Source organism: Podarcis muralis, chromosome 14 (assembly GCF_964188315.1).
Source record: "Podarcis muralis chromosome 14, rPodMur119.hap1.1, whole genome shotgun sequence".
Lineage (NCBI taxonomy): Eukaryota > Metazoa > Chordata > Lepidosauria > Squamata > Lacertidae > Podarcis > Podarcis muralis.
Window position 1 is genome coordinate 40,725,294 of NC_135668.1, and position 14,718 is coordinate 40,740,011.

At 45.8% G+C, this 14,718-nt stretch overlaps 2 protein-coding genes across 11 annotated transcripts in view; one reads left to right on the top strand and one right to left on the bottom strand.

The window, feature by feature from the left end:
* Positions 1 to 4,043, top strand: part of BMERB1 (bMERB domain containing 1) — a 40,386-nt gene extending 36,343 nt beyond the window's left edge. The window contains exons 5-6 of the mRNA XM_077918509.1: positions 1,420 to 1,502; positions 3,300 to 4,043. Coding sequence (XP_077774635.1) covers positions 1,420 to 1,502; positions 3,300 to 3,421 — 205 coding nt within the window. The 3' untranslated portion in view covers positions 3,422 to 4,043. The remainder of the gene's footprint in view (positions 1 to 1,419; positions 1,503 to 3,299) is intronic.
* Positions 4,044 to 4,931: 888 nt separating this feature from the next.
* Positions 4,932 to 14,718, bottom strand: part of MARF1 (meiosis regulator and mRNA stability factor 1) — a 37,703-nt gene continuing 27,916 nt past the window's right edge. For all 10 annotated transcript variants that reach the window (XM_077918506.1, XM_077918505.1, XM_077918504.1 and 7 more), the window contains 6 exons: positions 14,243 to 14,473; positions 11,941 to 12,150; positions 10,252 to 10,312; positions 10,037 to 10,144; positions 8,389 to 8,559; positions 4,932 to 7,604 (listed from right to left, as the gene is read on the bottom strand). In XM_077918506.1, coding sequence (XP_077774632.1) covers positions 7,369 to 7,604; positions 8,389 to 8,559; positions 10,037 to 10,144; positions 10,252 to 10,312; positions 11,941 to 12,150; positions 14,243 to 14,473 — 1,017 coding nt within the window. In that variant the 3' untranslated portion in view covers positions 4,932 to 7,368. The remainder of the gene's footprint in view (positions 7,605 to 8,388; positions 8,560 to 10,036; positions 10,145 to 10,251; positions 10,313 to 11,940; positions 12,151 to 14,242; positions 14,474 to 14,718) is intronic.

Here is a 14,718-nt window from a genome sequence, read left to right on the forward strand (position 1 = left end):
ATTTGCATGCAGCTGTTATAAGAAAAATACTGCTCCCTTTCCCTTATGGGGTATCCAAGAGCCCATAGAGAGTCCTTAAGTAGGTTCTCTATTGGTAGGAGAAAGTAACAGAGGCCAACCAGAGAATACTGAGAAGCAAAGCAGCTAGTAAGCATGATCTTTATTAAACTGTTGCAACAGGGTTCCCCACTCACCCCATGCAGGGAGGGAGGAGAGGAACCCAGAACAATGGTGTGCAAGCTCTTATATAGACATTTGAAAATTGCCTCCCCTGTAGCTCAAGACCACCCCCCAAAACATCATACATACATCAATGAAGGGGCAGTCTACAGCAGAAAACCTGTCTGCCAGGAGACCCGATAACAGTCACTGATTGCTTTTACCTGGGCATTCTGACCATTCTTTTGTGATGGTTAATACTCAGTTCCTGAATCCAGGTCAGAGGCTCACCCTATTCATACATAGATACACTTAAGACAGGATTTGTGAGCAAAGAGACAATGGGGAGGTTTTTCCCATTTCCTTCCTCCTTGCAGAGAAAAAATTGAGGTCAATTTGGGAGAGTAAAAATGGTTTCTGGATTGCTTCCCTGTACTATTTCAGACACGTAGTTTGTACCTCCCTGTACTATTTCAGACACTTAGTTTGTACCGTATACTTATGTATGTGTTTGCCTTTTAAATTTATGAACCTATGATTTATATTTATGAGACCTTATAATTCCTATAACACAGTACACACCTCGGGTTGAATCCCCAGCATCTCCAAGTTGGCCTGGGAGTGTCTCTTGTGTGAAAACCCCCCAGAGAAGGGCTGCCAGCCAGTGTGGACAATGTTGAACTAGACAGACAAATCATAGAAGCATAGAATCATAACACCATAGAGTTAGAAGCAGTGGCAGACTTTTCAAATTTCAGCAGGGCCTTGTGTGATGCCAAAATCCAGCACCCCCCATTCATAGCTGTCAAATTTCCCCCTTTCCCCTTATTCTGAATAGGATTTCTCGCAAGAAAAGGGAAAAGTTGACAGGTATGCCCCCATTGTTTGTCTTTTCTTGCGACATCCCCTGTGGAGCCCTCTCGGCTTGGTGCCCAGTGCGGCCAAACTGGCCATGCTTCCCTAAATCGGCCTCTGCTGGGACTTCAGGGGTCATCTACTCCAATCTGCTTCAATCCAGGAATCTCAGCTAAACCATCCATGACAAAAATAGGCCTTCCAACCACTGCTTTGAAACCTGCTATGAAGGAAAGTCCACCACCTTCCAATGATTTAGTACAAGTCAGTTTCCTGTTGTTTGTCGTGTAACTTCTGCTGATCATCACTTTTCATTGCATCTCTCAGTAACATTAAAATTAAGCTGCTGGTTCCCACCCACCCCAAGTCCACCACCTAATTTTGTTATTTTTTGCTTTGAAACAGAGAGAAGGAGGAAGACAAGGAGATGGCAGAGTTCCTCCGGATCAAGTTGAAACCCTTAGACAAAGCCGTGCGATCTCCAACTAGTGAGTTTTCAAAACTCTTCTAAATACTTTGGTGAAGCTCTCTCTAACAATGAGCTGCGGAGTCTTCATGGTTTGCATAACGCTAATGTAAGGATTGGATAGCAGCTTTATGCAAACCGTGAAGACTCCATGGCACCCATTCCATCTGCTGCATGCACACTTTTTCTGTTCCTTCCAAGAAGGCAGCTGTTGTGCAGTGAGATCACACCCACACCTTATATTTAAAGCCAATTTGAAGTGGCGTTGCACCCCCCCCCACAAAACCCTGGGAGCTGTAGTTTGTGCTGAGAATCATAGCTCAGTCCCCAGGATTATTTGGGGGACTATATACTTTATAGGGACGCGGGTGGCACTGTGGGTAAAAGCCTCAGCGCCTAGGGCTTGCCGATCGAAAGGTCGGCGGTTCAAATCCCCGCGGCGGGGTGCTCTCCCGTTGCTCAGTCCCAGCGCCTGCCAACCTAGCAGTTCGAAAGCACCCTTAAGTGCAAGTAGATAAATAGGGACCGCTTACCAGCGGGAAGGTAAACGGCGTTCCGTGTGCTGCGCTGGCTCGCCAGATGCAGCTTTGTCACGCTGGCAACGTGACCCGGAAGTGTCTCCGGACAGCGCTGGCCCTCGGCCTCTTAAGTGAGATGGGCGCACAACCCTAGAGTCTGGCAAGACTGGCCCGTACAGGCAGGGGTACCTTTACCTTTACCTTTTATATACTTTATAGATATAATTTTTATTAAATTTTCTAATTTACATTTCAAAATATTCATTTAAACAACCGTAAATCAGTGATGTGTAAAAGGGTAAGAGAGTATATAATGAATTAGGGGGGGGATGTTTAAAAGTACCTTTCGAAAAAAACCAGAGTCCTTTTTGCTGGGAATAATTCAGAGGGAAATTCCCAGGAGTCAAAAAAGACTATTTATGTATGCTACTTTGGCCCGCGTCTTGTTAGCCCCAAATGGGAAAACGAGTAAGGTCCCAACCAAAGAATGGCAACTTAAGCTGATGGAATATGCGCAACTTGCAGATTTAGCATACAGAATAAGAGAACAAGAAGAATATACGTTTAAAGAAGACTGGAAAATGTTTGAATATATGGGTGAAAATGGTGTTCATTTAAAAACGCTGGTAGCATTAAGATAAATTCAACAGTGTTAATAAGTTTTGATGGCTGTAACAATGGTTTACTGAATAGTTTAGTTAATGTAAAGTATACAGGGATGTTTGGTATGCAAAATGAACCATGGAAAGAGAAGGGAAGTCACTGGTTTAAAGGAAGACTATACAGTATACTAGGGACGCGGGTGACGCTGTGGGTTAAACCACAGAGCCTAGGGCTTGCTGATCAGAAGGTCAGCGGTTCGAATCCCCACGACGGGGTGAGCTCCCGTTGCTCGGTCCCTGCTCCTGTTGCTTGGTCCCTGCTCCTGCCAACCTAGCAGTTCAAAAGCACGTCAAAGTGCAAGTAGATAAATAGGTACCGCTCTGGCGGGAAGGTAAACAGTGTTTCCGTGCGCTGCTCTGGTTCACCAGAAGCGGTGCTGGCCACATGACCCAGAAGCTGTACGCTGGCTCCCTCGGCCAATAAAGTGAGATGAGTGCCACAACCCGAGTCGGCCACGACTGGACCTAATGGTCAGGGGTCCCTTTACCTTTATACTTTAACTGTGCAACAATTTACCCAAAACTTCCCATCATGCACAGTGGGGTTTGTTTTTTTAAAACAACACTGCTCCAGCAGATACTTTATTTTAAAGCCCCAGCCTAGGATATTAAAGACGTTCTCCATTTTTCCGACCACAGGTACGCCAGCAGAGAAGAAGGCGGAGCCCCCTCCTCTTCCTCCAAACAAGCCCACCATTGCGAAAGCAGGAATCGCTATCATTAAGGATTGTTGCGGCACCACCCAGTGCGCCATCATGTAGCTCCCTCGTCACGGGGCACTCTTCCCCCCCTGCCCCCTACGCACTCAACCCAACAGACGGGAAAACTGTGGACGGAAGAGGACTTTAAGCATCCAGATATCTTGATAGTAGAGTTTCCTGTACTGTTTTTTTACAGTAACTGTTGTGTACTGAATGTACCTGTCGGTGACTCCTTCACTGTTGCACGGATCACTCAGTGAGCATGCCTAGGTTTAAGACAAGGAGTATATATATATATATATATCTAAGTATAACTGTATCTCCAGGAGAGGGAAAGACTTATATAGGAAAAAGAGAGACAGACAGATACTAGGGAGAGGGCTCACAGGTAACAGGCAGGTACCACTTTTTATCCTTATATATAGATCTGTGTGTATATAAGATGATATGTATATGGGGAGGAAGACACCCCCCCACGCCCTCTGCCAGCTGTGAAATAGAAAATCATACCAAGTAATATGTAGAATAGCAATTTTAATAGTCTGTGCGTAGAATAGGATGCGCTCCACACTTCTTTCCGTTGACAAGACAGCATTTGCTCCCGTGGGCAGAATAAAAACATGGCATGGCAGCTCCTTTTAGCATCTACATAATGAATAAATATTGTAAATAGGACAAGGCAGTTGGTAGTCTACCGACCAGTCATCTGTCAGACTCTTGTGGTTGTATGCAGCATGTGCTCTTACATCGGTTCACTCAGTAAAAGCCCACAGAGGATTTGGGACTCTCAGCCGCTCCCCGCATGTACTAATGGTGAGAAATGGCAGGGATGCATGGCATGAAACTGGCATCACATAAGTGGCCATTCAAAGCAAAATTCAGTGTCTGAAATTGCCTGTGCTTAATCTTAAGTGTTTTATCCAACAGAGTTCTACTCCCACTCAGTAGGTCTAAGTCAGTTGTGCTCAGCAAGTTCAATGGGCTTGCTCCACATAGGACTATCATAGGACTAACTCTGTAGTTATGAAGACCATTCCAGCGATGATGACTTTCAGCTGGCCTTTTACTTTTTAAGAATGTGGAGTTTCTGCTGTGCAGAGGGGGCTTTAATCCGGCCTTAGAATCATAGAATCAGAGTTGGAATAGACCACAAGGGCCATCGAGTCCAACCCCCTGCCAAGCAGGAAACACCATCAGAGCACTCCTGACATATGGTTGTCAAGCCTCTGCTTAAAGACCTCCAAAGACGGAGACTCCACCACACTCCTTGGCAGCAAATTCCACTGTCGAACAGCTCTTACTGTCAGGAAGTTCTTCCTAATGTTTAGGTGGAATCTTCTTTCTTGTAGTTTGGATCCATTGCTCCGTGTCCGCTTCTCTGGAGCAGCAGAAAACAACCTTTCTCCCTCCTCTATGTGACATCCTTTTATATATTTGACCATGGCTATCATATCACCCCTTAACCTCCTCTTCTCCAGGCTAAACATGCCCAGCTCCCTTAGCCGTTCCTCATAAGGCATCGTTTCCAGGCCTTGTTCTTATTTTTTTTAAAGAAACAAAACTGACAAGGTTGCATGCTTGCTTGGAAATTTTATTGACAACTGTTTGGTCCCAACACACAAAACAGCACTCAAGCCACAAAACTGTCCAAATGGGAGTAGACAACGGAGGAGAAAGGCGAGCTTTGTCTCCTTGAGAGTGCATAAGTTGAGGGCTTCAGTGATATTTTTAAAAACAACCAAGAAATCAAAATTAGTGAAGTGTAAATGAAATAATTTCATTCCCTTAATTCTTTTTCCAATCAGTCCAGTCACATTATTTCTTCAAGCCTTCGTAGAAAAACAAAAACAACCCCGCCCCCCACAAATTAGCTGGTTTCACACAATGAAAAACAAACTCCCCAAAAGGTAGTCTATAACTTTCATACAGCGATTTAGGTCAGAATTACACATGACTCCAGAAAGATTTCTCATTCTCTACAGGTGGCACAACCCACACCTGTATTCCAGGTACATTAACAGTACTGTTATTTCTCCTTGAGTTTTCACCAAAACTTGGTCTATTATAGATGACTTGCAACTGTGGCTCAAAATGATGACTGTTTTTGCATTTGCATGACAGGCCCCAATTGGTCAGGTCTTTGTTTTATGCAAGCAACACATAAGGTAAATGGAAGATGTCCTCACACTTAAAGTCATGAAATGGTTCCATTCTTCTTTTTTTAAAATAATAATAATCATCATCACTCCTATAAACCCCATCTCTGTAGAGGAAACATAAGGATGTACACACACAAACACACTGTGCCTTGCCATGATCTCAGAAAATCTTCCAGTCCTTCTCTGCATTCGTAATGGCTATATCATTATTTAGTACTGTACTGTTTAATACTCGGCTTTGTTTAAAAAACACTTTTTAAAAACAAAATCCATTTCTTCTTATTTTAAAAATAGGTCGTCTATAGCCATCAAGTGGCATTTTTCAGTTGCTGGCTGTGAAATCTAAGGCTGCTTTTTCAGTCTCACACACATTTCAAAAATATTATTTGTACGCACATATCCGTTCAGCCAGTGGAAACCTTTGCTATAGGTTCCTTCTTTCTGACGAGCAATTAAGAATCCTTGCCTGGCAAATACAACCCATTGTAAGTGCCAAGTTTACCCAACGGGGGGTATAAAAGCTTTGGTCAGAAGACATTTGAGCTCTCTATAAAAAAGAAAGTAGAAGGACTCCACTGACTTGCCTCCTTCAACAAAGGCCTGCCTTTCTAGACACCAACAGAAATGCCACTTATAGGAACTGGAAGGGAAAAAACCACACACAAGAGCAGGTTTGAGCACTCAAAGTAAACATCAGAATAAAGACCAGACACAGTTAAAAACATACTGACTCACATTAAGCTTCCCATTTACTGGATCTTTAAAATGAGGAAAAGCACCATAACCTTGGCATTTCCATGTGCTGCTCATACTTTTGTGCAAACGGAAGTAGAATCATTACTTTCCATCTTTAAAAAAGCTCATTTAAACCCCCTTGCTGTGATTTATAAGGTATGTACACTTAAATGAATATTTGAAATATCAAATACTCCCAGTAATCTCATCGGCGGATGCTGCAAGAAGCACCTCAAAGCTGACTTCAAAATGCAAAACACAAAGACTTGCTTTTCCTAAGCCAGAACAGCATCAACTTGGAGCGCTCAATAAAAGGGAAGCTTAAAAACATCCTCACCTTCCTACGAGATTCCTCAGTGGAACTGATTACAGAAAGCATTTAAAAGGGGGGTTGTAATCAATCAATGTAATCCTCTACAGCAGGAATGGGTAGCTTGGGCCCTCCAGATGTTATCGTACTACCACACCCATCATCCTTGGCCATGGGTCATGCTGGCTGGGGGGGCTGTAGTCTACAACATCTGGAAGGCCACAGGTTCCCTAGCCATGCTCTACAGTCATCTTTTGACAAGAGACAATTACAAGTCATCAGAAAAAATCCTAGGCTTTGCTCTCACCAATTTAACCCTGAAGATGCCACTGCAGGTTTTATTCCAATCTAATGACTTATTAAAAATAAAGTTCTCAATAGGCTGCTTTGCCAAAACAGACGATGCATTTGATTATTACCTGTCTGGAAAACGCACATTAAAAATTGCCTGTAGATTCATATGCTATATGAAGGCTTTACATCAGTGATGAGGTTTCAGAAACTCAAATTCCATCCCACTCCAAGTTTAGCATTTGCTAGTTTTTTCCTGACATTCGACAGAATGTAAAAAGGAACAGTAAAACATTTAATGCTTGAAGTTTCAAATAAAAATACCTGCCCAGCTGAACTCAGTGTAAACTGAACAAAAATCTCACAAAAGGTAGTCAACAGTGACAAAGATAAACACAAGTGACCACCCGCCCACCCCCCGTCCCATCTGTGATTTAAAATATAAAGGGTAGCCAATAGCTTCATTTTCTGTGCAGTCTGACAATGCGTTGCCTCTCACAACACGACATAGTTTAAAGCTTGGTTACAGGTGCAAGTGAAAAATTTGCTGCCAACTTCACTCTGTTTTTATGCTGCCTTTTGACTGGGCTGTCCATGGCTTCTTTGCTCGGCTGCGGTTCAACTGAAGGGCAGGGAGGTGCTGGTGTATTTTCTGCAGCTTTCGAAGCTGCATGTAAGTGGCTCGCCTCTTCTTTAGCTCTCAAAGGACTAACAGCATTCTCCTCCTCTTTCGTTAAAACAATCATCTCTAAAAGGGAAAGCAATACCGTGAAGTTTTCAGAGCAAAATTATTTTCAGATGCATCTGATCTGTGCACAAATACAGCAAGTTGTCTCCTTCAATGAAAGGACGCATTGCCTGAGCAAGGCATTATTTACATTTTGCTGAATACATGAACGTTGACTGCCACTGGCTAGAAATGCAAGCAAACAGGATGTGGTCCTTGTTACATATTGGATCCTGGTGTTCTGAAGTCCAGTACGGAAAGCTGTGAGATCCGGCGGGAAACTAAGGCTGCCAAAACTCACTGGAGAAAAAAGTTGTTCCAATAGGGATGTGTGTTATCTTAGCAGCATGTGGAAGCTGGAGTTGGACATGGTTATATGGAACACTTCCATCCCTGGATAAACTTGCTTAGGCCTTTTGAACTAAGGGTGGGAAGCAGACTAGTGTATTGAGCTACTCTAAACAAGGTAACTTTTGAAAAGTGGAGACAATCAATGTGAATTGGCATTCACTACTACTGCAAGGGCATTGCTAAAGGGCTGTGAATTCTACCAATTAACTTCTCACAACACAGAAGTACTTCATTGCTGGTATTTTGGCATTATATACATGAGAAGTTTATGCATTCAAACAGAGCATTTTGCTGCATTTATAGACTAGGCTTCCAATTGCAGTACAATTGCACTGGAAGGGAAGTCCAACGATTTTGGAGCTCCTGAACCAAAGGCAGAATGGCTCCTATTGGAAACAGCTACTGGTCAGAACGTCCAAGGACAGACCTCCTTTAAGAGCACACTCATTTTTACCTGAAAGGGTTGGTGGATGTTCTTCGAACTGAATGAGATCTGCCGGTACAAGGATGACTGGGTCTGGTCTCAGTTGCGGGGAAGGCAGACAGGAAGGGACAGGCTCACACAACAGATCCACAGGCGACATGTTTGTGAGGCAAAGCAGCTCTTGCTCAGTCGAATTAGAGACTGCAGGAAAAACCAGAGAGGAGAAATTGTAACTTACTACCAGGAGTCAGGAGGTCAGCAATAAAAAACAAATCATGTTAGTGAAGTTAACAACTCTATTCCAAGAAACGAAAACCATGCAGGCCTAGTGATCCCAACAACTCTTCCCAGTAGGTGTTGGCCCAATGAGGCAGTTGCAAGGACTGAAGGTCCTTTCCCACAGTTGCTTAAGTCCCCTGCTTTTCAGAGTTTTTTCCAAGTAATCAGTTTGCATCCAATCTCTCTTCTGCTCATTTCTCTGCATGTTCTGGGAGACCAGCAGGGAGGAGAACTGGTTGCAGCAGGAGGGAGACTCCCTAGATTCTTCAGCAGCTGGCCTCCTCTCTCTCTGCCTCCTGGCCCCCTTCCTCTCTGGCCTCCAAATCAGGACTGCTCTCTGCCCCAGCCTCTTCCTGCTCACTAAACCCGGTTGCCTCTTCTGTTTCCAACACCTCCTCCTCCCAGTCTGTTCCCTCTTCTCCCCGACCGCTCATTGTCGTCTGTCCCCCCCCCCAGACCCCTGGCTCTGAGCTTTCTTCCCCTGGGGGTCCCCTTGGGGGTTTCCCAGCTGGTGCCTCCCAGTACTCCTCTGCATCCAGCCAGTTCATCATGAGTTCTGACTTTCCTCTCAGAGTAGTAGTTGACTCCCATACGTCAACAGAGCCTTGCAGACCCAGTGGCCCAAGCTCAAAAGGAGGCATGAGTTAGGCAAACGGCTTTCTGGATCATAGCCACAGTGACTGCCTTTACTTGTTACCAGCGATTGTGACTACAGTGCCCAATTTACCCCCAAGCAGATTTAGTGTTGCATTCAACTAAGTCCTACTCAGAGCAGACCCACTGAAATCAATGAAGCTAAACCAGCCATGTTCACTATGTACCACATGGGTCGGCAAACTAAGGCCCGCAGGCCGGATGAGGCCCAATTGCCCTCTGGATCCGGCCCGCGGACGGTCCTGGAATCGCCGCTTGGATCGGCGTGATTGTTCAGGTTGCGCCATTCTTTTGCGATTTTTCTTCGGCGACATCCCCCCCCCTCCACTGCGGCAACGCCTCCTCCCTCCGTCTCCCCACCCTGAGGAGGGAGCTGGGCTTTGATTGATGGCAGCCAATCTGAAGCCTCAGTGTGGCCCAGACTCATCACCCGCCCGCCGGCCTCTTCATCGATGGTCGTGCTGTGAACATCGTGACGGGTGCATCATGGGGCTTCGGCTGGAGCTTGGTGCGTCTGCTGGCCCCGCACATTGGAAAACTGGCCAGGAAAGGAGAGGTGTCACCACCACCACCACCGGCTCCCAACCGCAGACAGAGCGGCAGAGGAGGTAGGAAAGGGGGGGGAGAGAAGTCCCCCTCCGCTGTGTGTGTGTGCACGCACAGTCCGGCCCGCCACAAGGTCTGAGGGGCGGTGAACTGGCCCCCTCCTAAAAAAGTCTGCTGACCCCTGATATACAGCAATTACCAGAATCTGATGCTTCTAGTTTTAATTCCAAGGATTCACTTGCTTCTGCTGTCTCTGTAGCTTGTCCATCACCATCGGCAAGAGGAAGGCCAGGCAAGCTAAAACGAGCTATGAGAAGGGAAGACAGTGAGCAATGCTTCCCTTGGGCAAATATGCTCACCAGTAATTCAAGTATTTGTTTTTTAAAAAGTTATCTCTAACCAGGGATTACTTACTTTTCATGTCGTTCTTAAGGACAATAATTCTCTTATGACCATGACCTTTTATCCAGACCACCTAATTAGAAGGCAATAACGACAATGTTTGAGGTAAGATGACTGAACTCAGCAAAACTCTCTATTTTGACTGTTTTTCTTCTCTTTCTTTTCTGGTATTCCCTCGTGAAGCGAACTACATTCAATATTAGGCAGGATTCCAACAGTTGTTAAATATTCTCTCTGCCACCCCACCCGCCTGGCTTAACAAAATGTCAATTAAGAAAGGATTACAAGTCCTTTGATCATATCATTTATTTGATTTCTTCCCTACCCTCCACTATAATGTCCCAATTGGGGGGGGGGGAGGGGAGGTTTAACAGCAATTTAAAACAAACTAGGAGTTACAGCAATAGGGTGGGTTCTAAAAATTATTTTATCCCAAGCTTCAAAGGCCAGGGTAGGGTTAGGGTGCCCCACCCCCACCTGTCTATCACTTGACACCAGGTGACTGGCACCTGTTGAAGTTGGTCCCATGAGGGTGAGGGAGGAGAGAGTTCAAAGGGCTTGCCCAAACCAGTGTGCTGTGCTTCCCAAACCATGAGCGCAGCGCTTTCCAGCTGGCTCCTGGGTGCTAGGAATGCACTGCATAGAGGGCAGCGCCTGCAAAGTCCCTTTTGGCCAAGTCCTTCCCTTATGAGCCCAGAATGGCCTCGCCGGTCAAATGGGGGAGGCCTGGTGGGCCAAATCTGGCCCACAGGACAGAGGTCCTTCACCTTTCTTCTAAGCCAGTGGTTTTCAACCTGTGTGCCGTGGCACCCTGGGGTACCTTGAATAATAGGGGTGCCACGGGCAACACTGGCCTCTGTCCCCCTTTCCTTCCCTCCCTCCTCTGACGCCCTCTTGCATTTTCTGCCTTCCAAAGGCTTGCACAACTGTTTGTTGCAGCAGCCCTGGCTACAAGCTTCCCAGGTGAATGGTGCCTTTGGCCATGGGGTGCTTCCCAGGCCTCTGTGGGGCAGTGTTAGGAGGCACCTCTCTTTGGGGCGTGGGTGGCAGAAGTGGTTGCCTGGAGGACTCCCAAGGACAGGGGAGAGGAGGCTGAGGGAACACTCCACAAGGGTGTTCGAAAAAAGGTGAGAGGCTGCCAGATCTGCAGGCAAGGGGTGACATAACTGGGCTCCTGAGCCCCACAGGGGTGCCGCAGAAAGACTGTAGTTGATCGAGGGAGCCGTGGACTCAAAAAGGTTGAAAGCCTCTGTTCTAAGCACATTCAAAAGAATGAACTTAAGACTTTTCTACATGGTTCTGCACAGCAGGAACACTCCCAACTGGAGGTTTCAAAGTATTTTCATCTGAATGCTTAAAATATCTTTTTAAGACCTCTGTGCTGAAGGCAGGAAGGTGGAAGCATTGAGTGCAAGAGGTTGGGGTGGGGCTTGCTTAGCGCTTGTTTAAATGGCCAACATTTAGAAATGTAAAATATTTGAACATTCTGAAGCTGCGGAAAATCCCATTTCCCAGTTTTCCCTCCCTTTTGAATTGAGGAGGGCTCACAGCACAAAGCCAGGCACTCCTAGTCTTCAAATCACCTGCCTGACTTCGCAAGAGCACATCTATATTAAAAAGCACCGATTAAACTGCACATGGGGAATCTAAGGATTCAATTAAGTACTACTACTAAAAAGAAAAAACACAACTGCTACAAACCAGTGGAATTGCTCCCAGGAGTTCTTCAAGATTGTTGTAGCCATATGCTTTGGGTTGCAACACTTCACCTGTGTATTTGCTATAAGCTGTTGAGAACTCATGAAAGAAGATCTGCTGGTAATGGTAGGTATGAAGCAAAGACCTCACTTTCTTGGCAAAAACATACAGGCTTGTGAGCTTGACATATTCTGCCTCACCATCAACAAAAACCTGTGGGAGGGAAAACCAGGCATATCAAGTCTTCCGACCTTTGGGCATTGCAGAGTATTGAATAAAAGAACATCCCTGAACACATTTTTGACCCCGCTCTTCATTTTAATTGCAATTCGGTTTGGAGTTGCACTTAAAAACAAATCCAACACACGTGATACAGTTACTAAAACATTAGGTTGATCTGTATATGCAAGAAGCCGTAATTAAAAGCTTCATGTGAGTCACCGGCTGCAATCCTTCCTTGAGAACGCCCGAGTGCCTCATTTCAGTTACATTAAGGCTGAAATATAAAGCGACCTGGGCTCTAAGATTATCATCAGAGGCTGTACGCAAATCCAGCTGCTGTCACTTCCGCTCAAGGTACAGTAAATGACCAGCAGCTTTGAGTCCAGGTCACCCTGCCCCTTGTACTGGAGGGAACAATCTTAAGTTTCTTCCAGTTGTTGGAGGCCACATACTGAAGGGCAATATAACAAGGCACGCTATTCAGGGTACGGCGTAATGGATTGTGGCTAGGAAACCGAGGGAACAAGTTTCTGCACTTAGAACTAAGCAGCAGCAGCAGCAGCAGCTGCAAAGATTCCTAATCCACTGGGACCCTTCCTTCTCTTCCTTTGATCTGTTTTCTATGTCCACAAACTGAATCCTTGTCTGCACATACAACAGCTGTCTGTTTTTCTCAGCTGACTCTTCTGCTGTCCTTGTTTTCAATGCTGCCTGTTAACTTGAGCTCTCACACCTGCTCCCGAAAGGCTAATCTAAGCCCAGTGGGCAGAGGTTCAATCCCTGACATCTCCAGATGTAAGCAGGGAACGGGAATGGTCCACCGCCTGAAACTTTGAAGACCTGTTGCCAGCCAAGACTATACTGAACTAAATGGGTGAAAGGCCGTAGCTCGGCTGTAGGGCACTGCCTTCTATGCAGAAGGTGCCAGGTTCAATCCCTGGAATCTCCAGGTAGGGTAGAGAGATGCAACTGCATGGAAATCTGGAGAGCTGCTGCCAGTCTGTGTTGGTAACTCTGGGCTAGATGGACCAATAGCTTGACTCATAAGGCAGCTTCCTGCGGTGAATAGCCTGCTCCGGTTTAAAGCAGCTTCTTGCATTCCGAAATTCATTTAATAGGCCATTAATCTATGTCTGCACCACTACAAAACCTCAAAGTACCTTCAACAACTCCTCCACATTTGCTGTCACTCCTCCACTAACATTACTCTCCTCCATTTATCTCCTTGACTGTGACCTTGGGTTTCCTGGCCTCTAGTCAGCAATGGCTCAATTTCCTTGCTTTCCTTTATAGTAGATTACTTTAGGCCCTGAATTGCTAATTAATAACCAAAGTGAGGCCACATCCACACCATACATTTAAAGCTCTATGTCAATTTAAGTTATGGCTTACCACAAAGATCCCTGGGAACTGTAGTTTGTTATGGGTGCTGAGAGTTATTAAGAGACTCCCCCTACTCCCTCCACAGAGCTACAATTCACAGAGTTCCCTAAGAAGAGAGCCTGACTGTTAAACTACTCAGCGTTGCAGCTCTATGAGAGGAAACTACAGTTCCCAGGATTCCTTGGAGGAAGCCATGGCTGTTATAGTAGTATCATAGTGCTTTAAGCTTACAGTGCAGATGTGAGCCAAGACCAGTGGTGTAGCATGGGGACGAAGCTGTGGCCCCAGACACAAATTTCTGAGGGAGTGCAACCACGCACCCCCCCCCCCCACAGGTGCCGACTTGGGTAAAGTTGGCAAAGGCAGCGGAGCAGCCCAGGCCCATGGTGAGTGGTCACGGATGGAGAGAGGTGGTCAAGGGGCAACCCCAGCAGAAGCCCAACGCTCCTCTCCATGCTTGTTGGAAGGATTTGCCTTCCAAGGGCCATGTCAGCTGGTAGGGCTCCCCACACAGCATGGCCCGGCTTCACTTTGGTGGCAGGAGTGCTCCTGCGGCATTTGTGGTTTGCCCACCCCGGGCACTGGCAACCCATGCTATGCTTCTGTATTAATGAAGACTGATTCATGAAGGAAAACAGAGCCCAGCATAGCAAACAAGTGCTACGCTGGGCATTAGGAGCCAAGCCATCTTCTCCCTTACCTCCGTGAGATAAGGCACGCTCATCAGGAGTTCAGTAAACGTCATGAAGCCATATTCACATGGATTCAGGAGAGCGCCCTGGGTGGTTTCATAATGCCTTTTAAGCTCTTCAACAGAAACAAAGTTGGTTTCATCCAAGGTCATCAGAAGCACCAGAAGCTGGGTAGCCAAGGTCCGGAGAGACTTTTTATTTATAAGCTGGAGCTGTTTACCAGATTCTACATCAACGACCTGGAGGAGTTTGAATAAAAATGGTGGTGGGTGGGCAAATCCAGTTACACCAATGCGCAAGGCAAAAGCTGCTAACACACTGCAGCTTTAAAGAAGGGATCTTGCTGTTTAGCAGTCAGCTTTAAGAAGCATTCTGCACACTGTTTTATTTACATCACCTATATATAACCCAATTAACAATGTCCCCTGGGTGGCTAACAATAAAAATAAAAAACCCCATAAAAGGCAGACAAGAGCATTAAATT